This window comes from Panthera uncia, chromosome D4 (genome assembly GCF_023721935.1).
Source record: "Panthera uncia isolate 11264 chromosome D4, Puncia_PCG_1.0, whole genome shotgun sequence".
Lineage (NCBI taxonomy): Eukaryota > Metazoa > Chordata > Mammalia > Carnivora > Felidae > Panthera > Panthera uncia.
The window spans coordinates 81,232,571-81,254,841 of NC_064807.1; the positions used below are offsets into that span (position 1 = coordinate 81,232,571).

At 58.0% G+C, this 22,271-nt stretch overlaps 1 protein-coding gene and 1 long non-coding RNA gene across 3 annotated transcripts in view; one reads left to right on the forward strand and one right to left on the reverse strand.

The window, feature by feature from the left end:
- On the forward strand, window positions 1-5,447 carry LOC125927400 (uncharacterized). The gene is made up of 2 exons (XR_007459332.1): window positions 1-118; window positions 4,361-5,447. It is a non-coding gene; the product is annotated as an uncharacterized LOC125927400 (long non-coding RNA).
- NR5A1 (nuclear receptor subfamily 5 group A member 1) overlaps window positions 2,746-22,271 on the reverse strand; it is a 25,526-nt gene continuing 6,000 nt past the window's right edge. For both annotated transcript variants that reach the window (XM_049637628.1, XM_049637639.1), the window contains exons 4-7: window positions 21,112-21,737; window positions 14,087-14,206; window positions 12,001-12,148; window positions 2,746-4,488 (exon numbers count right to left, since the gene is read on the reverse strand). In XM_049637628.1, the coding sequence (XP_049493585.1) occupies window positions 4,241-4,488; window positions 12,001-12,148; window positions 14,087-14,206; window positions 21,112-21,737 (1,142 nt within the window). In that variant the 3' untranslated portion in view covers window positions 2,746-4,240. The remainder of the gene's footprint in view (window positions 4,489-12,000; window positions 12,149-14,086; window positions 14,207-21,111; window positions 21,738-22,271) is intronic.

Below are 22,271 nucleotides of genomic sequence, written 5' to 3' on the forward strand. Positions count from 1 at the left end.
TACTCTTGTGACCTGTTCCTCTCTGGGGGTCACCCTGCCAGGCTTCCTGGGAGAAGGGTGGGACAAGGGAAGCTGCCACTTTGTCTTTTGGTCTCAAGACAGCCCCAGCTTCAACAGGGTAGGTGCAGCCAACATCTATTAGTACCTACTGTGTACCTGGCTGGTACTGAGCCCTTGACCACCTTAGAGTTGTGAGTCCTCACCTCAGCCCCATGAACACTATCACCCCTATTGTACAGAGGAAGAAACTGAGGCCAGAGACAGTCTCCCGGCTGGGTAACATGGGGGTCAGGGGGCGGGGGCAGTCACTGTGAGTGGGAGTCACCCAGGCAGACTGCTCAGAGAAGGCAGGGGGCAGGTGGGACCAGCTCCAGGTATGATGGGTCATCCTGCAGGAGGACTTGGAGTCTGGCTGTGGGAGCAGGTCCTGCCACCACTGATTCTGTGGCCACGGGTCCCTTCTTAGAGCTGGGCTGGGGGCCGAGGTGAGCAGCAGTGATGATGTGTTAGGGCTTTGCGCCAGGGCGGGCCCTGAGCTGGAAGCCAGGTGAAGCAGGGGCCCAGGGGCTGCTAACCCTGCCCTGCTGCCCTCAGCCTGGCTCAAATGCTCCTGGGGCCAGAGGATGTGGCACAGCCCAGGAGGGAGGAGCGGGAGAGCAGCCTCCCTGGAGGAGGCAGGAAGCCAGTCCAGACGCAGGTGAGTGGAGGCAGGGCAGGGCTGCGTGAGAAGCCCTGGGACCCAGGGAGGCACAAGCTGTTCCCTGCTCTCTCCACCTTATGTGCCACTTCCGCTCAGGGCCCCACCTGGGTTGTCTGTCCGGGGGTGGTGGACCCACCATGAAAGGCCAGAGGTCTGGTTATTTCATTCTGGGGACGGGGGCTGTTGAACCTTCCAAAGCCCGTCATCTGCAGAATGGGGGACATAAGGCCCACCCCACAGGTGACAAGAGGGGTAAATGCAGTCCTGTGTGGTAGTCCCTGGGCCCAGCACACGGTAGGCACTCAGGAATGTCAGCTGTCTTCAGAGATGTTCAGGGAACCGTGGGACCGCAGAACCTGCTGCATGGAGATGATGTTTAAGCCCTTGAAGACCCCCCCCCTCCCCACCCCAGGCAAAGAAAGAGATGAAAGACAGCGGGCTCAGAGGGAGGGGGAGACAGAGGCCGTCCTGCCTGCTCCAGGAAGACACAGCGGTGCTGCAGGGGGGAGGGGCGGGGCGGGGCAGGCTGGGTACCACCACCCAAGGTCCACAGAACAGGGCGCTCAGCCCAGCCACCTGCTGCCCCAGTGCAGAAGCAGGGTTGCCAGGGAAGCAAGAAGGTGGCTCTGAGTTGGGCAGGCACTTGGTCTCTACAGCCTGCTTTTGCAGAGACCTCTGCCGCCTTCCAGGAGGTTCCTGCCTCCCCACCAACTAATCATATGCACTGGCAGGAGGAGAGGTCCAGGGGTGGGCACCCAGGAGTCCTTTCGGGTCTTCCCTCCTCCTGCTCCATACCCTCCCTCCCCACCACCCACTCTCTTTACTCTCCAGCCAGAGTAACTTTGCTTAGGTCCCCAGACACCCGTGGCTGACACCCCTCTATCCCTTTGCTCCAACTCTTGCCTCTGCCCACACTGCCCCCAACTGTTGTCTAGCCGGTGGACCTTCAAAATCTTCAAAACCCAGTTTGGATGACCCCGCTGCTGTGAACACTTCCTGCCCCCCCCCCCCAGGGGCAGAATCATTCACTTCCTCATCTTACCCGGCCCCGGGACACGATGGATCACACAGGAACATGAGATGACTAAGAGAGCCTTCCCAAAAGACCTGGTGCTCCCCAGAGGCAGGAACAAGAGCACCTACTTCCCTTCTGAAAGGTGCCGGGAGGGAAAGGGACGCGTTCGTTGCATAAAAGCCACTGCCAAGCTGTGTGCCCCGGCATCTTTTTCTAACATGCACAGAGGCCTGAAGTGGACCAGGGGTGGCCGTAGGAGTAGTCAGGTTGGTCAGGACGATGGAGGTTTGAATGATGGCTCTACTCCCTCTTGGTGTGTGACCTCGGACAGGTCACCTCGCCCCCTCTGTATCTTGGTTTCTTCGGCTGTAATCTGGAGCTGCCACTTGCCGAAGAGGCTTTGAGAAGCAGATGGGAAGACAAAATGGACAGAGAAAGCCGGCGAAGCCCTGGGACAAGGTCTAGAGCAGAGGAGGCATTCCTAAGGTCTCAGCTGTGCTCAGCGGGGGTGGGAGGGCAAGAGAATCAGTGAGAGGGACCGGCCCCGGGGCCACCAGATGGACAGAGAGGAAAGGGCCAGTGCTCCAAAGTCGAGAGGACCCAGGTTTGAATCTGCCCCTGCAGGTCACTGACCAAGTCCCTCTCCTGGATTCTAACCCCTACCTCACAGGGCTGTGGTAGGGGCAGGGATATGAGGGATGGCACACAGTAGGTGCTCATTAAATGACTGCCCCCATCTGCCCAAGGTGGTTGAAGTGCCCCCATCTGCACGGCTGTAGTGGAACTGAGGCTGAAGCCCAGGAAGACCTAAGCATCTCCCAAGCCTCCTGGGTACCGCAAGGTCCCAGGTATGAGGTGGGGCCAAAAGGCTCCCTAACAGTGGCTGGTGTGCCCCAACTTTGGCCCCAGATTTTGAACCAAAGGTTATCTGACTGTCACCTCCATCCCAATCAGAGCATTGCACCACCCTCGACCACCCACACCCACCTGGGAGGTTCCGCTTTGGCCCCGGAACATAAATAGACAAAGGGAACTGGAAACTAATTGCAAAATTTATTCCAGGGCTGCAGGGGCTGGGGAGATTCTTAAGGGCACTTCTTGTTTTGGAGCTGTGGGTCTCTGGCCTTGGCAGGGGCACACATCACAGTGGGCAGGGGCAGGGACCAAGACAGGGCAGTGGAAGGCAGGGGAGCACGGATGCCCAGTCACCTCCCACTGGGCAGGCTCAGCACAAGCTGCAGTGGCAACATGAAAGCAGGAAAAACAGTGGATGCCCAGCCCCGGACAGAGGACAGCTAAGGCCACTCCCTAGTGCCTGGCCCTGGACCGTGTCTTTCAGGACATAGGGCAGGAGGCCAGGGAGACGAAGCCCAGCTTCAAGGGTTTGCAGCAAGGGACCCAAGGGGATGAGGCCAACAAGGGAGGGGCTTATCAGCAATGTCCCCAAGCTGGAGACCCATACGCCCTCCTCAAGTTCACCCATATTCCCATACACAGACACTCTGGAGCTCATCACCCCCGACAGGGCACTCTGCTGTTCATCTGAGGAGGGGCAAGCAACAGCTCTTCTCCGGATTGAAGTGGGGGCTCAGAAACAGTGGTCTGGCACCGCCCATGGGGTACTTGGCATGCAGGAGTTTGGGGAGAAACCATGGGCTGTACTTGGTGCTAATCCCCAAATCCCAGCCTCAATCCTCAACTCTGTCCCCTGCCCTGGACATACATACCTTTCAAGGAGCATCTGGAAAGAAACAAAACCCCTAAGCCCACAAACCTCTTGACTACAGCCTTGCAGATACATACCAGCCCGGGCTGGCCAACTGTGGGTGGGGGGAGAACGTGGAGTGTGCCAAGCTTCTCCTCTGGTGGGAGAGGGGCAGAAAGACGATTGTAGTGAAACTGTTTTCAGATAGCGTGTCAGAGTTTCCCCTGCAGAAGTCAGATGGGGTAGAAGGGCTAGGGAGGAGGTCTGTGTCCTAACCTGTCCCCCCGGAGCCCTCTAGGCCCCACAGTGCCTGCCCAATTTTGCAAACTCAGTTACCCCTAGTTTGCAAAACAGAGGGCTTCCTTCCTGGTGTCTGGGAGGGGGTTCTGGAGACCCTCTCTTCTCCCCCAGTTGATGCCCGCTCAACCTCTCTCTGCTTCTGTTTCCTGGAGAGGGGGAAGGGATGACTTCTGACCCAAGGGACATGGAGGCCCGCCAGGGAATCCCGAACCTCCTCCCTGGACCTGTGCTCCGGATTCCGGACAGACAGCTGGGAGCAAGGGGAGGGGGAGGGGTGGTGAGCAGCTGCCTCCTTGGGACACTCGGAGTGGCAGGCAAGTGCCGGTGGGGCGGCCCTACCTCAGCCAGGCCCTGTCCACCCTCACCCACCTTCCCAAACACAGGGCTTCAGGGAGCCCGGGGGCAGGGGCTTACAGGGTGGGGGCTCCTGGATCGGCATAATAAAATAAACCATCTGGAGGGCCCCGGGGGTGGCTGGACCCCCACCCCGGCCCCGGGCCCAGCCCCACCCAGCCCAGGCTCAAGTCTGCTTGGCTTGCAGCATCTCGATGAGCAGGTTGTTGCGGGGCATCTCATTGCCCAGGTGCTTGTGGTACAGGTATTCCTTGGCCTGCATGCTCAGTGCCCGCACCTCCACCAGGCACAGCAGCAGCTGCTGGAACTTGTCCCCGCAGTGCGGGTAGTGGCACAGGGTGTAATCGAGCAAGGCGGCATTGGCCTTCTCTTGAGCATCCTTCACCAGGCTGTGGTTGTTCAGGAACTTCACATCTGCAAGGGGAGGAGCTCTGTCACGATCACCAGCCCATCACATCATCAACGGTCACTGGCAACATGAGCGCCAACATCCCCATCAGCACCAAAGACGGGGCACTGCCGTCAACGATGCAGTCTTCCAATCGCCACGGCTGAGGAACACCGCCACTTTCATCAATCACCGATATTGACGGCCCCGGCTTTCTCCCAAACTCGGCCACTGCCACCATCACCCACCCAACCACCATCACCTGTCACCATCATTACTGCCACTGTCATCATCACATTGGTCATGATGAACGCCCTCATCGTCTCCAAAACCACACCAACATCACCAGCTGTATCCCTGGGCGTGTTATTCGACTTCTCAATTTCCTACAGAACGGTGACAACAGCACCTAGTTCACAAGACTGTTGGGAGAATTTGGGGACTTGACAGGTGGAAAATGCTTGGAGGACAGCGTCCGGCACGTAACAAGACCAATTTGTTACCATTGCTATCTCTACTCTCACCCCACCATGATCAACACCATCCCCATCGCCGGGTCAAAACCTTCCCGTCGCCATCATCCCCATCGTGGCCACCATCAGCAACATCACCAGACAGGCACACTGTAATTGCAAGGGTCCCATCTCCCAGCCTCCAGGCACATGCACTGGTGGCCCTATTCTAGACAGCGACAGGCACTCCTGTGACCAATCAAGAAGCTCCAGAACCCCAAGGAGATTCTCTCCTGGGGCCCCTGGGGGGACATGGATGTTCACTGCAGCAGCATTTATGGAGGTGGCCTGGATGGCTGTGTGGTGGCCGCACCACAGGGAGTCCTGTGCAGTAGAAGTAATGGAGCAGACAGAAAAAATGGACAGATCTTTAAAAGCATAGGGCTAAGTGGAAAAAAAAACAGAGAAGGAAGATCCAGAATGAGATCTACAAGACAGAGCCATCTACATAAATTAAAAGTACTTGTACAGAGTGTGCACTGTACGTGAGAACAGGGACAAAACAAGGAATCCAGGTTAAATGTGAAGGCGTGGTTGCCTGTGGGAGGGACGGGAGGGCAGCCGGCTCTGAGTGGACCAGGGATCACTTGTGCCAGGGAAAGAGGGGTGTGACCGACGCCTCCTCCGCACCCAGTGGAGGTCCAGTGAAGACACAAAAAATAAAATGTCTCTGGAGTGAGGCCGATGGGGGTTCAAATCCCGGCCCCGCCATTTAGGAGCAGTGGCTTTGTGCCCTGTCCCCTCCTGGCCTGCAAGGTCTTCTTTTGCTATGAAAGGGGCGTGCCCACCTTGCAGGGGCCGGAGCTTGGGTCTGGGGGCCCGCACAGGGGCCTAGGCCCCCAGGGGCACCCAGAGAGGGTCCATTTCTTGTCACTAGAGTCCTCATCACTGCTTGGCAGGCCTCTTTCAGCTCCTGGGCAGCACCTCCAGCTGGTGACCTGCCTATTGGGTGAGGTTCAGCAGGAATCCACAGAACTGGTCCCCCATCCCCCAATCCAGCAGGGCCTTGCCTGGGATGTGGCGTCCAGTGGCTCAGAAAATGGTCATCCATCCACTTTCCCTCTGCCCCCATGACTACCAGCCCTACTGCTGCGGGGGAGTCGGGAGCCCAGCATGTGCAGCCCTTGGCCCTTCTAATCCCTCTTAACACCCACTGCGCCAGGAGGGCCTGATGCTCCTGGCAACCCTGATCCCCAGCCGCCCCCAGTGTGCCCGCTGAGGCCCATGTTGTCCAAAGTCGGATTTAGGGAAACCTGAGCTGGGCCCAGGGCGTATGGCAGGATCTGGCCCCAATCCTCCACCCCCATCCCTGGCTCCCTCATCTCCCTTCAGTAAGTGAGCCACAGTCATTTTCTTCCTCGCCTGCCCAGGATCGCCATTAGCCCATAAGGTGCCTCTGTGCCAATTAGAAAGAAGTTCCCTTTTGTCCACAGAGACAGTATGGCAAGGGGCACACAAGTTGGATTTCAGCCCCTATTCACCCCCTGCCTAGGTGCCCTTGTGCAGTGAACAGCCTGTTCAACTGTACATTGCAGCCCTGCTCCTTAGCCTGGACTCCTCCAGATACACTCAAAGGTCATGGGAAGCTCCCACCCCCTCCAAAGCTGACCTCCTAGGCATAAGAGGTGACTATTGGCCCCATCTCTATCCCAACCTCTCTTCATCCCATAGGGTCCTGTCTACCTTCACCTCCCACCACTCCTGAGGCTGGGCAATTCTCCTGACATTGTCTTCTGACCTGGGGGGTCCAGGGAAAAGTAGGGACCAGCTCAAGGCCACACAGCAGTAAGGGAGCCCAGAGGAAACATCTGGGGGTGGAGGAGGATGGGCTAGGATGCTGCAGTGGAGTCTGCAGTGGGAGGGGACTGGGAGGACCAGAGCCTTGGCTTTACCAGGATTTACTGTTCTCCACAGCCCCGGACCAGGGACAATGAGGTGGAGTGCAGGGGGTGGGTGCAGAGCAAGGACAGCTCTCAGGGACAGCCCCCATTCCTAGCTCTCTGCAGACTGGAGACCCCCGCTGCCCCCATGTGGTGGGCTACAGGGCTGGGGGAGGGAAGCAGTCACCAGTTGAGCCCCAATGACTACAGTATAAGTGCATCCGGTTTCCCAGGCGCCCGCTGGGCACCGTGCACTGGCTCAGTGAATCCCCACAGACACCCAGGCAGGCAGGAAAGGGCATCCCCCAGGCGCAGGGACAGTGGGCTGAGCCTGGGACACCCAGGAGATGCCCGAGTCTGGATTCGAACCCAGGTCTGCTGGCTCCAAAGTCCAGTGGGTAAGCACAGGCAGGGTCAAGCTTGGACATGGGTTCCTGAGAGACTGGACGTGAAAACTTTACATTTCATCCAATCCAGGGGTCCTGTCCAAGGGCCCTCATCTCTGGGATCCTAGGTTTCCCCAGACGGTCGACTCTGGACTCCATACTCACCTTTCTCCTCACCCTGGAGGGGACCATTGCCAAGTCATATGCCGTCTCCCACCTCCCCGCGCCTCCATCTAAAGGGACTGCTGTGAAGACCCTGCGGGATGATGGGTGTGACAGAGCCACCACCCCGCCAAACACCATGCCTTTCTCCCACTGGACACGGGAGCGGGGGTCACACAAACCTGGAGACACCCCCTTAACATGCCAGGGTTCCAATCCCAGCTCCACCACCAGCCCGGCGACCTTGGGCAAGGCCCTTCCCCTGAGCTGAGTTTCCTTGTCATCTGCAAAATGGGGCCAAACCAATCTCTGCCTCACAGGGCGCCCCAGGTCCGAACCTCATCTGTATGCCAGCTCTGGGCCCTGGGATGCCGCAGGTTGGAGACGGGTACGTGGGAGAAAAGCCTGGCGTGCTCCCCCCCAACCCCAGCCTGCGGTTCCAGTGATCCCAGAGGCGGAGGCTGGGAGGGGGGAGGCGGGAGGGGGCTGGGAGATGGCCCCCCCCCTCCACCTCAGAGAGCAGCCTGCTATAGCTCTGCGGAGCTGGGGGCCCCCGGTTCTCAGAAAAGCCCCCTTTTCACGGTTTAATTGAATATTTGAATAATCCTTTCATTCCTGCGAGGCATAAAGAATGTTGTCCCAATCGCGGTGACTCAGGCAGGCGCCCCTGCGCACAATGGCCCCTCGAGTGGGGCTGCTATTCAGGCCGCCTTTTGTTGGCGCGGAGCAGTGGGGAAATTGCAAACGCTTGAGGGAACGCTGTTGCCGCCGCCTCAATGGAAGTCAGGAAATCGAATGTTAGGTCAATCCATTAAGCTTCGATTAAGTCCTCTGCGGAACAATGCCAGCCGGGCCCATCTTCATAAACACCGTGATCGCCAGGAGAGAGGCACTAATTTTAATTAAACCTCCTTACCTGCCTCCACGCCTGCAGGGAGACAGCTATTTAGACGCCAAATGGCACCCTTGTGCGGAGGCAGGCGAGAAGGAGGCGCTGAGTGGGCTGGAGGCGGGGTGCGGTGGGGGACAGTCGTCACAGGGGCTCGGGCTGCCCAGCCCAGGGAGCCACCGCCCCAAGGGTGACGCCCAGCACACCCGTTGGAGGTCTACGGGCAAGTGGCCATCCTCTCTGGGCTCCAGTTCCCTTGGGGACCTATTCCTGGTGGTCTGGGGCTGGAACAGGGGAGAAATCCCCTCCCACCTTCCCGACTCTGGGCAAATCTTCCCCCTCCTCTTGCCCAAACTTGTCTCCTTCACTCCAGCCCTGGGTCTAGCCTCTTGCAGGACTCCGGGCTGCCACCTGCCATCCCGCTCCCAGGCTGCAGTTGGAAGGACCTTGCTAAAATGCAAATGTGATCATGTTACTTCAGCTGAAAAGCCTTCCCAAGGTAAGGGTCAAGGTACTTGGCCTGGCATTGGAGGCCTCACACAGCTCCGTCCCTGCCCAACCCCCCAGCCTCCTCTCCACCCCCCTCCCTGCCCCACAGTCACACCAGACTTTCAGGATTCCCCATCCCTTTGCACAAGCTCTGGCTTCCATCTGGAATGCCCTTGCTGCTGCTTGCTTTGTTTCACCTAGAACACTCCTACTCATACCTCAAGGCCCAGCTCAGAGGCCCCTCTTCCTCCGAAAAGCCTTCCTTGATATCTTAGGTGGGGTTGGTTCCTTTTCTTTGGCCCAACTCTGATCACACTGGACTGCTCAGTCTCCTTCTGGAACCCGGAACCTGTCGGCCAACAGCTTACCTGGCCTCTGTGGCTTACCTGGCCTCCTCTCCCACTGCCTTCCCAGGAGCTCAGGCAGGCCCAGGCACCGGGACCTCCTCCCCACTACCCATCCCAGACTCAGCCTCACTGGAGTTTGTTTCTGACTTGCTGGGCTGGGCATTTCCCCCACCCACCTCAGCCAGACCCTCATGCCTGTGACAAGGCACTGTGCCAGACACAGCACATGATAAAGATGGAGACTGATTCATTCATTCACTTCATTCATTCCTTTGTTCATTTGCTCACTGATGGTAATGACGGTTAGAAGGAAAACAATACCCACACATTCCAAGGGGCCAGGCCACGCTCTGAGTACTTGGGGGGAATCCCCTCATTAAATCCTCATAGCAAATTAAGGATTATTATGACGGCCATCTTACAGATGGGAAAAATAGAGGCTCAGAGAGTGGGGTGACTTGCTCAAGGGCACACAGCCAGAGTCCAGATTTAGAATCCAGGTGGTCCGTCCCTAGTCCCCATCCCTAACTATTGTTCCACCCTGCCTCGCACATGCGCCCAGGTGCACACATGCATGCACATGCTCTCGCTCCTGAGTCCGGCCCCTCCAGCCTATGCCAGCCAAGCACTGCAGACAGTCCCCATCTCCCAGGCCTCAGCCACCTCCTCTGGAAAGCAGGATGAAGGCTGGCAAGAAGGAGGGGCCAGCACTCATGCTTCTGAACTCAGCCACTCACCTGGACCCAGGAAAAGAGGGCTGGGCTCAGCCTTGCTGTCCTTATACCCATACCAGGAGGAGTCCTGCATTAATCGCCCGGTAGAGGCCAGAGCCATGCTGGCCTAGCAGTCCCCAGCACCCAGGGCTTTGTTGGGAAGAGGGGCCGAGGCTGCAGGGGTGTGCCTCAGGCCGGAGACATGGTGCCCTCTCCGCAGGAAGGCCTGGCCAAGGAGACTGATGGCTGGCATCCCACCTTCCACCCACACCTCCTCTGGACCTCCCCAGGGGCCTCTTGATGGTCAGGTCAAGAACTGTCACCTCACAACAGCCCCTACACCGCCGCAGATCTCTAAATCCCTCTTGCCTCCAATCTCCCATCACTCGCCAATTACAGATTCTTTATACAACATGACCCGTAAAAGCCCGCAAGCCTGTGAAAGTTCTTAGTCTGCACATGTGCGAAAACAAAGATACAGAAGCAAAGGCACCGACACGCACATACCTCCTGGGGTGTCCACACCCCCAACCACACGCAACCATGGCTTTGGCCTGAGCCAGTTCCCAGAGCATGGCAGCTCATAAAGACAAGGCTTGGAAGCGGGTACCACTGTGGGGAGAAAGGAAGGGGCTTCCCCCAGCCTGGCCTGGGCCCCTGAGGACCCTGCAAGGGCTCTAGGCCCCAGCTCCTCACTGGCAGCCCAAGATTCTGTCCCTACCTCGCACCTTAGCCATCCCCTACCAACCTGTGTAGCCTTACAGATAAGCCCTCCAGCTACCCGCCTGCTGGGCTGGAGTCGGGAGACCAGCCCAGGCAACCAGCCACAGGGCCACAGCCTGAGCGCTGGGCTTCCCACAATCACAATCAACGCTTCATTAATCACCACCCCCCACCCAGCTGACTCCTTCCCCTTGGCTTCCCCAACTCCCCCCACCCACTCTTGAGCAGGCCCTCCCTCACTGACTGGGGCCGATGTCATCTGCCACAAAAATGACATCCGAATCCTGCCTCCTCCCTGAATGACAAAGCATTCATGCCCCTCTGTTCTGACCTTCCATCCCATCTATACCTCTGCTGAAAGATCTATCCCTCCGGCAAGCTCCTACTCATCCTCCAAAACCCTGCTCAGATGTCCCTCTTCCAGGAAGGCTTCTAGGCAGAGCCCTTGCTCCCCACATGGGGTTCCCCATCTGTCTGTCCCCATCCTGACAGTGACAGTGCTAGCTGAAGGCCTCTCCTGGACTGGGAGCCACCAGACAGCAAGGACATGTCTATGTTCACAGCATTGCTGGACACAGGGAAGACGCTGGAGATGGCTTGTTAGGTGAAGGAGGATGGCAGGCCAGCCTGAGGAGAGCCCAGAGGAGGGTGGAGGCTGGGCGGGTCCAGAAGGCAGTGAGAGGGAGGCACCTGACTTGGGGAGTAGGTCTGGTGAGCTGGGCTCGCCCTCTGCCGCTTCTCTGCTTTATTTCCCTCCTTAGCACTGACCACAGTCTTCCAGGTGATACGTTCTACTAATCATTTCAGTGATTTCTATATCTCACTAATCACATTGTGCTTATTGTCTCTCCCCCAAGAGAAGGTCAGCTCTGTGACAATATGGATTTGGGATCTTTTCTGTTCACTCCATGTGCCCAGTGCCTTGCAGAGTGTGGATGGTCAGCAAGTGTTTGTAGAATGAATAAGTGAGTGAGTGAGTGAGTGAGTGAGTAAAGGGTCTGGGCCCCAAGGAACCCAGAGCCAGAATGTGGACCCCCTAGAGCAGGGAATCAGGGAAAACAGGGAGCCTGGGATGGCAGCCAGGGAACAGAAGCTCCTGAAATCACACAGGTGTTTCTGGAGGAGGGATGGGCACCTTTCTAGGGCAGCCAGGCAGGACTTTACGAATTCTCAGAAGGAGTCTGTATCCCACACGGGCAAATCTTAGACATTGTCTTGGTCCTCTGTACTTTCACACAGAGAAACTGAGGCCCGGAGAGGAAACAACCCCCATTTTAAGAGCCAGGCGTCGGGCCAGATCCCTTCACACCCTTGTTCACGCCGAGAGGGGTCCGTGCCCCGCCAAGGCCGCCGGGGGCGCAGCCTCATGGAGGCCTCTCGACCCCTGGCCGGCCACCCACCTGGCCCCCCGCGCCGCCCCGCGCCGGGCCTGCTCACCGAGGCTGAAGAGGATGAGGAATTTGAGGCAGACGAACTCCTGGCGGTCCAGCTGCAGCGCGTGTAACTGCAGCACCAGCTCCTGCGCCCGCAGCACCAGGCTGTGCAGCAGGGAGCCCGCCTGGGCGGCCACCGCGGTCAGCTCCACCTGGACGGACAGACGTCAGCGTCGGGAGGCGCGGGCCACAGGACGGGCCGGGGGTTCCGCGGGCCGTGGGCGGGAGGCTCGGACGAGGGACGGTGGGGGGAGGGGCGGGGCGGATGGGAGGCCCTGGGCGGGGTGGACGGGAGTGCCCATCCTTGGCGCTGGGCCGGGGGGGGGGGGGGGTCGGCAACATATCCCCGCGCCCCAGGAGCCCTCCAAGCCCCAGTTCTCCCCACGCTGGGCCCAGCTTTCCCAGGTCTCCCCACGCTGCCGGGAGCTGAGGGCCTCGCGGCAGCAGAGCCAACACGGGGCAGGCGGGTGCAGGGGCAGAGCTGGCGGGTCCTTCGCACACAAAGAGCTGCCACCAGGCCCGTGGTACAAGAGGCTTTTGTGTTTTGAGTGATATCTGCAGCAAACGCCACGCGGCCGGGTGTGGGGCAGGGTCGGGGGCGGGTCCGCCTGGACGCACATGGGTTGCGCCACTGACTGCTCAGGGTCCCACACACGGCCACACGTGGACACCCAGACTGGGGATGTGGTCACACCTCAGCTCACGCTCGCTCACACACGCACACACCCGGACACACTCCCAGGGCGGTCTACCCACTTCATGAAGGGAACACGCACACACACACATGCCCTGGTATGGTCACATCACAAGGTAACACGACAGACACGTGCCCGTGTACGAGTCTCCACTGACATGGTGACAGGCACATCTCAACAACCACACACTTACCTGTGTGGAGATTTTGTACAATAAAATACAGGCACACACACGCACACACATACACACACGCACGCGCACACTGGACATCCCCATGGCCTTCAGACGCTTCAGCCCGCACACATGCTGACATGGGCCAGTACAAACACACTCACACCTCAGACTCTCCTCAGTGCATTCACAGGTGACCTTCAAGTCACACCCTTGGGACCAGCACTCCCTGGCCCTGGATGTCCCGAGACTCTCAGGATAAGAACTGAGCTCGATGACTGAGGGCCTGGGTTACAGATAGGGGTTGGGGAGCAGGGCCTCAGCCTCCCCGCCCCCCACCCCTAGGGGGCCTGGCGGCCCACTCTTGCTCCTGTGGCCCCCTCAAGACTGATGCTCCCTCCACCAGCCCAGGCCCTGGCATCAGCCTCTCTTCTTTTTCTCCCTCCTTCCCTCCACTTTTCCCACACCTGCTGCCCGCAGTTGGGGGTCTTCCTCCTTGCATTGTCCCCTTCCAGGTCCCCAGCACTACACAGTGGCCTCAATGCCCTCAGCCACTATCTTGCCCTCTCCCTGGGCTTCCTCAGAAACAGTCTGCATGAGCCCTTCTGCACTTGAAACTCTCCAGTTGGTCCTGTTGAATCTCAGGAGTTCCCAGCTCGTACCCTAGTGCCCCTAATCCCTCGCTCTGGACAGAGGAGCAAATTCCTTTGCCCTTCCTTTGTTTATTCAGGATTTAGGGCCTGCAAGGTCTTGCCCACCCCAGCCCCCAGCAACCCCTCCAGGCTTACCTCTCACCTCACCCCTCCCACCACAGGGCTCCTGCCCCACACCCCCATATACTGGCAGCCCCTGGTGGCTCAGCAGTTCTAAACGTCCCCCTGTACGCCTTTGCCCATGCTGTCCCCTCTGCTGTGGTGTGGGTGAGGCTGATTCCCCCACAACCTTTTACTACCTGACCAACCCCTATTTGTTCTTCTAGATCCAGTGCCACCATCACCTCCTCCCTGACCTCCCCACATCCCTGAGATGCTTCCCAGGGTGGCTGCCTCCTGTCCAGGCCAGGGCCAGGGCAGGTCAGAGGGAGATTGGGCATGAACTTGGGGGAAGGGCTGACATTTCGGCTGCCCAGGGCCAGCCCTGGAGAGGCCTACGATCTCTTCCGGGCTCAGAATTCTGGAAGTGCACATGAGGGCCTGGCACAGGGCACAGTAGGGTCTGGTCACCTCCTGCCCGGTGACCAGCAGGATGCTGCCCTCCTTGCCGTGTTGGATCTGGCGGTAGATGTGGTCGAATACCAGCAGCTCGCTCCAGCAGTTCTGTAGCAGGGTCATCTGGTCGGCCACCTGGAGGGAAGAGGCATATGCCAGTGCGGGGTCCAGCCAGGGAACTTCCCCTCACCCCTCCCTCTTCCAACTCATAATTCAGGGGCTCCCTTGGGTATGTGACCTGGGCAAGCTACTTAACCTGTCTGTGCCCTTTTTGCCTAGCTGCCTACTTCATCAAAGTGTGGCAAGGTTCTAGCAAAACAAACCAAAACCAAGGTTCAATGGGGGTGCTTAGAGCTCACACAGGCCGGGCTTCAGGCCCCAGCTCTGCTTCTACAAGTTGCATGACCTTAAGCAAATTCTATAGCCTTCTGAGCCTCTGTTTTCTCATCTGTAAAGTGGGCACAGTATTAGAAGGTGGTTCAGCACATGTTAGGTACTCAATAGGTATTGGTGAATGATGTTCATGAAAGTAATTTGTGAAGACATCCTTCAAATGCGAGGGGAGATGATTAATTTCAATCTTGTGCCCATTTGGCCTGTGGTCGCATCTCTGGCAGCCTCAGTAGCTCAAAAAACAAGCCCTGAAGAGGAAACAGAGGGCTTCCCTGGGCCTTATCCACAACTTTCAGGCTTGTGAGAAGGGAGCGCCCTTCTGGCCCAAGATCTGGCCTGGAATGAGCAGGTGGCTGGCAATGGTCCATCTGAAGCAGGAACAGAAATACAAGGAGGGCAGATTCTGAACACCCAGGCTGCAGTCGGGCACCCAGCGAGAGGGCAGAGACTACCTCTGTGTGGGGTGTCCTTCCACCCTGGAGGGTCACTACATTCTAGCCTGGCAAGAAAGGACACTCGTGACAATGGCAAATGGGACTCGGAACCATCGGATGCCAGAGCCAGATGGGTCCTCGGGGATCCCCAGGCCAAAACCCTATTTTTTCAGTTGAGAATCTACCACTTGGAGAAGGCGAGGGACTCTCCTGGGAGAGAGATAGAGCCAGGCCAGAGACATAGCTGGCCTTCTCAGTCCACGACCCTCTACGGTGACAAAATACTGAGCTCTCCTGGGTGTCCAGACCTGCACAGGGCACTGCACGCCACCCTCGGAAGACACAGTACAGACTCCGGTGCCCCTCAGCATCTGCAGCTCATTAGCCCACCACCAGCTACCTGGCAGGTGCTTCCCGGGTACCCTACCGGGCCCTGCCCTGTGATGAATGCAGACCGTGATAGCTATTAGTCTTTGCACTGCACCTCCATGAAGCTAGGGTGGTATAGCTGTTATCCCCAATCTATGGAGAAAGGACACCCAGAGAGGTCAAGCAACTCACCCAAGGTCACACTGCTCTGTCTGGCTCCAGATCTGTGCCCTAAACCACAAGGTATGGAAGAAGACTCACCCTGGCCACCCAGGAATTCATGGCACTCTTGTTACCTCCCCCATAAAGCTCTCCCCAATCCTGTCCTCTGGATGTCACAACATTTGATGGCACCAATTCATGCCTCTGTCTTCCCCAATACCTGTGGGGTCTGGGAAGGCATGGCAGGTGTCCAGCTCATCTCTGGGCTCCCGGAGGACGGGTCGGTGAGCAGTTGATGCACAGATATGTGCTCCCAAGACAGGTACAGAGAGCACAGAGAAACAGCCCCCAACTTGGGGGCCAGAGAGACCCCCTGGCCTGAGGAGAACTGGCAATACCTAATGAATAACTCTCTCTTCTGAGGGGTAGAAGCCTCCTTCTGCGACCCTCTGTCCCCGCCCCCTCCTGGGGGCAGCCTGGGGCCTGTCCTCAGGCCGAGGCCAAGAACAAGTGCAGGAAGAGTGGGGGAGCAGCTGGACACACAATCAGGCTCCCTTCGGCCTCACCTGCCTGACCCCATGTGCTAAGAACGAGAGGGAGGGCCTATCTCTGGCCTGCCCTGAGTCACCAGCCCCCCACCGTCCCTTGCTCACTTCATCTCTGTGTCAAGAACCCACACACCTGTCCCTTCCTCTTCTGGCAGGAAGTGCTTTCTAGACCCCCAGTACCATCAGAGCGAGGAGCCCAGCAGGGGGCCCCAGATCTCAGCCACCACTGGAGGGGCCAGAAGAGATTGAGACTCAGGCAGGGCTGAATCACAGAGACATCTCTCCTATTTCTCCACAAGAAATGGCCAATCCCTGGAGAACCACTGGCAGGAGTGGTTCCCCACTAGTTTTAAAGGAGGGAGGCAAGGCTCGGTGAGCACCTGTGGCCAGGCCCATTCCCAGCACACCCTGGACTCCTCACCTCTGTCCTATCACCATTCTGTCATGTTATAGATAAGGAGACAGTGGCTTGCCTAAAGGAACCACAGGGATCTGGGCTCTGTCCAGATGCTCCTGACTGGGCTGGTCTTCTGGAGGTCCCCAGGAGGTCCTAAGGCCCAAGCAGAAGGTACCTGCCAGGGGGTCAACTGGCCTACCTTGGACAACCCAGTTGGAAGCAGAGTGGGAGGGAGGGCATGCAGGGCTGGGCTTGGCTCCCCCTCCCCATCGGGGCCCCTTTGCCTGGCTTGAAGGAACAGGGAGGGGGTGGGGAGGTGGGAAAGTGAGAGATAAGGGGGAGAATTAGGAGATAAGCAGGCTGAGCTTCGGGCACAAAGCAAGAGGGTCACAGTGACCCAGCTGGCCAAGCCCTGGGAGCAGACTCTGTACCCAGACCTCAGACCCCAGGAGTGGGGGCAGCCCTGCCTACGGGCTGACGGGCGGGGGGGGGGGGGGGGGGGGGGGGGGGGGAGAGGCACAGGGCAGAGAGATGCAATATGGTGGCTAAGCTTTGGTGCCCTGTGCCCTCTGTTTGATTCCCAACTGAGCCACATATCCAACTCTGCCCTGATTTTCTGTCCTGAGAAATTGGAAAAATAAAATCCTCCCTCTTTTGGTTAGAGAAAACATATGAGCACAGGGGCATCAGTGGTGAAGGGCTCTGTGGACCCATGGTTGGCACTCCTGTGGATGCTGCCCCAGCCTGGGTTCCCATCTACCCCCAGCCAAATGGACTTTTCACTTGCTCTTCCTCTAAATGGACAGATGGACACATAAAGACACCAAACTCCAAATCGCTGCCCACACAGATGAATACACACACACACACACACACACACACACACACACACACTTCTCTTTATTTAAAAGAAAATCAGAAAGCTGTAGCTGCCAGCCCCTCTCCACAGGACAGCAGGTGGCTAAGAGGCTCACTTAACCAAAGAGGGTGGTTTCACCTTCCTTAGCTTTCTCCCTAAGCAAAGGTTCCTCCTCTGCCCTCAGACCTCCTTGCCACCCTGGGAACAAGGACATTTGCAGTCCCGGCCCTGGGGTCCCTCACTGGCCTGGTCTGTCTGCTCAGACTACCAGCCACCCACCCCTCCTGCCGGTCTGCCATAAATCTTCCTGGAGCCTTGACACTTTGCAGCCTGCCCTGGAGAAGGGGTATTTATGGGTGCCGAGCTGACCTCCCTCCCAGCAGGCCCCCCTCTGGAGCCCCCTGGGGTCTGATCAGTCTGGCAGCCGAAGGCCAGCGGGCTCTGTAATTCTCCGGTGGCTGACATGCCACGGGCCAGCCATGGCGTTCTCTCAGCCAAGTGGTCGGCAGGCCATCGTTTGTCAGCCCGGGACTGACAGAGTTACTGCTGTTTAAACGAAACCATATATCAGAGCAGTTAAATCTGTTGCCAATCGGGGGCCTCCGAGTTGGATGTTGAGGGGTGAAGTGATGTCAAGATGGGTCATTAGGCACTCTTGGCCCTCCCTTCCCCCTCCCTGATTCCTATCTTGCAGCCTCCCAGCCTGTCTTTCCCGGGAACTGTCCAGAGAGGCTGAGTGCCCGGACCTACACCCTGCCCTCCACCAGGCAGCGGGTACAGGTGTTTCTGCTACCCTGCATCATACAAAGGTGCTTCATAAGCCCAGGGCAAGGCAGACCCCGTCTGCTCCCAGAGGAACACTAGTGCTCAGAGGAGCTTGGGTGCAGTCTATCCCTTCTCATGCCTTCTGGCCGGGCCTGTGCACCTCCTGAGAGTATAGATTACACAGGGCAGCAGCCGAGGGGACAGACGGGAGCTCCTATTCCTGCTAACCCGTGTGCCGTACCCTGTGGGAAATCTTTACCTGTCTTGGTTCACTGAATCCTTACAACCACCACCCCGTGCGGAAGATGATATTTCAACTCCCCTTATTTTATAGATAAGGAAACCGAGGCCCAGAGTAGTAGTCACCTGCCCAAAGTCACACCTGTGGTAAGTGGCAGGGCTGACAAAGCTGGAACTTGAACACAGGCTTCTCTGATTCTGGTCTTTGTTACTAACTTCGGTGCCACTGTCAGATCTAACACTCCACAATTGTGTGAGATGGAAAAATAGAGACCAAGGGACATCTAAGCTGGGAAAGAGGAGGGATGAGGAGAACTCCAAGAGGGCATCAGCACCCACAGCATCCCTACAGCTCAGCAAAGACCCCAGGCCTTCCCCTGGGCAGCGAGATGATATCAGCATCACAGAGGGGTGAGTGGCCTCTAGGGAGAGCTCCGGCTCTGTGGTAGGAGCCCTCTCTGACCCAGGATGTGGGGCCCCAGCCAGCTCTGGCAGGCTGTCTGTCACCTACTGCCAGAGGACCCACTTCTGGTCCAAGCTCTGCTTCTGACCCTGCCAACCTCTCCGGACACAGAGGGCCACCTGAAATCCCCTACCACATGACGCCTTTTCACATTCCTAGGCCTTACTCTATGCTATTCCCCCTTCCTGGAATGTCCTCAACCTTCTCGGACTGCTTCCTGGAAAGGCAGAGATCAAAGAAACCTCTGATTTCCTTAGACAGAGTCAGTTTTCCCTCCTCCTGGGCCCCACCGTCCCCTCTGCATCGTTCTCAGAGCCCTCGGCAGCCTGTGTGGGCATCAGCTGTGTGTGTGTGTCTGTCTCCTCCAATAGCCTGGAGGCCTCCTGGGTCCAGTTCATTTCAATGTCCCCTGTGCCCAGCCCAAGTGCCCCACTCTCAGAGCTAGAGGATCTGTTTCCTAAGATGTATGCTGCCTGGAGGTAGGGAGATGGTCACCCAAAAGGGAGTCCAGGGTCATTCAGCACCACTCCCACTTTTCTGCTTCCCCACCTCTGGCTTTGCAAACAGACACCAGCCAGGGCTCACTGGACCAGTAGGAAAGAAGTTCCACATGGCTGATGAGAGGCCCTTTCATGGGCTGGGCTGGTACTTATTTGCAAGGCTCCTTTACAGAGGATGGTGACCATGGTTCATATTCCTGGGCACGATTCGGAGATTCTGGAAAGGGGAAGCAGGAAAGTTTGGACCACAGAGAAGCCAGAAGCAGGAAAAAACACTCAGCAAAGCTGGGACAAAAGCCCTTCCCATCCTGTGTGAAAAACCCCAAGAGACTAGGAAGGCGGCCAGAGGAAGTGCCCTGCCCCTGGATCCAGAGTTCTGGAAAGCCAGGAATGCTCCGCTCCTCCTCCCCTCTGCACAGGGGCCTCATGGGAAGTCTGGAGGAGAAGCTGGCAACCAACCCAAGGGTCCTGGGATCCTCATCCCCAACCAGGGCCTCCAGCCATAAGTGAGAGGCAGATGGGATTGTTCAAGGCCCTGCCTCTTGTCCCATCCATGCGGTTGGCCTAGATAGGGGGTAAGGGTGAGAAGTCCCACCCCGTGGCAGATACATGACACATCCCCAGACCCTCCATAGTGGAAGCAGGAATCATCACCACCAACTCTTGACTCCTGGAGTAACCCAGGCCCCCAGTCCCATGACACCTCAAGGGCTGACAGTGCCCACCTCCTATCTTATCCCGCCCTGTGCCCAGCCCAGGCAGGCAGTGCCCCTGGCCCATCCGGCCACATGCCCCTGGAGGAAGCCCAGGCGTCAGCACTGACAATGCTGCTCAAGGCTGCAGTGGCCCCAGCAGGGAGGGCAACAGGCCCTGCTGTTTACACCCCGCCCCGGAACAGCCAGTGGGGCTGGCCTGGGAAAGGCAAACACCGATAGGCCTGGACTAAAGACTGTCTATGCCCAGGCCAACGAGGGCTGGGCCTTGGCTGGGCTCGAGGGACCTCTGATATTGGCACCCTGATCGCAGGGAGCCAGGGCACTAGAGGGGCAGCTCCCGAGCCTTGGGCCCATCAGAGCACCAGGCAGGATGACTGGGAAGTTCTCCCCTTGCTGGCCTCGGTTTCTCCTGCTGCTTTCTTGCTTACTTTAGCTGCAGGTACTCCAAACCAGGGGAAGGAAAGCCTTGCAGAAAAGGAAGGTGGTCTCTTCTGGGAAGATCAGTGACAGGCCCTGCAATCCGCACCCCCCAGCTCCCCCTGCACACACAGACACCCACTCGTGGCACCAACCATCATGCACAAGAGATGCAGGGACAGCAAGACCTTTCACCTTAGCTGGGAAGAAGAACATCCACAAGCACCCCAAACTCTGAGATACAAAGACCCCCATCTATGACATTTGAGGCTGATAGGGATTGGTGGCCTCTCCAAATGGGAGGCCAGGATCAGTTGTCTCCTCTTCCAGACACTGGGCTGGGGCAGCCACAGACAGCTTCCAAAGGATTCAGCTAGTCTTTTGGGGGAGCTCAGGGTCTCAGAGAAAGAGAGATAAATGCCTACAGAGACCCGACCAGATGAGAAACAGAGACTGAAGGGGCTGGAGAAATAGACATACAGAGAGATAGCACACCAGGGAGTGAAAGACAACAGAAAGAGACAGAGGCAGAGACAAAAGAAGCAGAGTCTTGAGATAGAGACTCAAGAAACAGAGAAGGAAAGAGGGTGGGAGGGATGAAGGAGAGGGGGATAAGGGTAAGAAACACTCCTCAGTGTCCCCAGTGTGGCTTCCCTGTGCCCAGACACTGCCCAAAGCCAGTGGGCAGGACAGCTCCATCCAAGGGGTAACTAAGACTGAGACTAGGGCAGCCAAAAGGACACCCCAGCGGCGAGCCAGGCAGGAGGAGGGACTCACCTCCAGCTCCTTGAAGACCATGCACCTGCGTGCCCAGTCCACGATGGAGATGAAGGTCTGGTCAGCCATCCTGCATAGGAGGCTGAAGGCCGCAGGCTGGTCAGGGCGGCCCTTGGCCGGCTCCTGCAGGCAGCCCACAATGCGTGCCCGAACCTGGTCCTCGTCCGGCTCCAGCTGTAACAGCTGCAGGATGAGCTCAGGCACACCAGGCCCTCCGGAGAAGGGCTCTGGGTAGCCGTAGGGTGGCCCAGGCTGTGGGGGACTGGCATAGGGTTCTGGGTACTCAGACTTGATAGCACGGCCAGGGAAGGTGGGATAGAGGTAGCCAGCCAGTGGCCCGTGGGCACTGGGCACGGCCATGGGCAGTGCTGGGGCCCCAAAGTCGCCCAGTGGCCCAGCAGGTGGACCAGAGGCCAGGCCCTTGGGCTCAGGTGCATGCAGGCCAGGGGGCAGCATGTAGTCCGGTGGGGGAGGCGGTGGGGGGGGCACTCCCATTGGAGGGCCTGTCTCCAGCTTGAAGCCATTGGCTCGAATCTGTGCCTTCTTCTGCTGCTTCAGGGCTCGGTCCCGTTTGTACATGGGCCCAAACTTGTTCCGGCCACCCCGCATGCGGTCAGCACGCACAGCTGTGGGCAGAAGCAGAGGGTCAGACTCACCCCCTCCAAGCCTCCTGCCATAATGCCACACTCACGGATCTTTCCCAAACAGACCTGTGTCACTTCCCCGCTCAATAGCTTTCCATGGCTCCCACTGCCCACGGGTGAAATCAATCTCCTTTAGCACAGCATTCAAGGCCCTGTTTTACCATTCCTGGGTCATCCCTTACAAGACCCCATGTTCTTTCCACTCCTCCTCATCTCTCTGCTCCTCTGCTTGGCATGGCTCCTTCTTCCTCCACCTTGCCTTTGATATTCCTTCTGCCTCAAACCCTTTCCTTCTCTCATGCCTGTCAAACACCCAGCCCCCAGGGTCACAACCTCCAGAAGTGTTCCTGGATTCATCCAGGCAGAATTCACTATCCTTGGCCCAGATGTGCTGCCTCTTGCCCACCCTCATCCTTCTGAGTGGTATCGGGCCACGTGACTCAAACGGAGAGTTGCTGGCGACTCAAGAGTGGGTTCAGGGGCCTAGCACAAGGCTGAGCCGAGAGATGGTAGGTA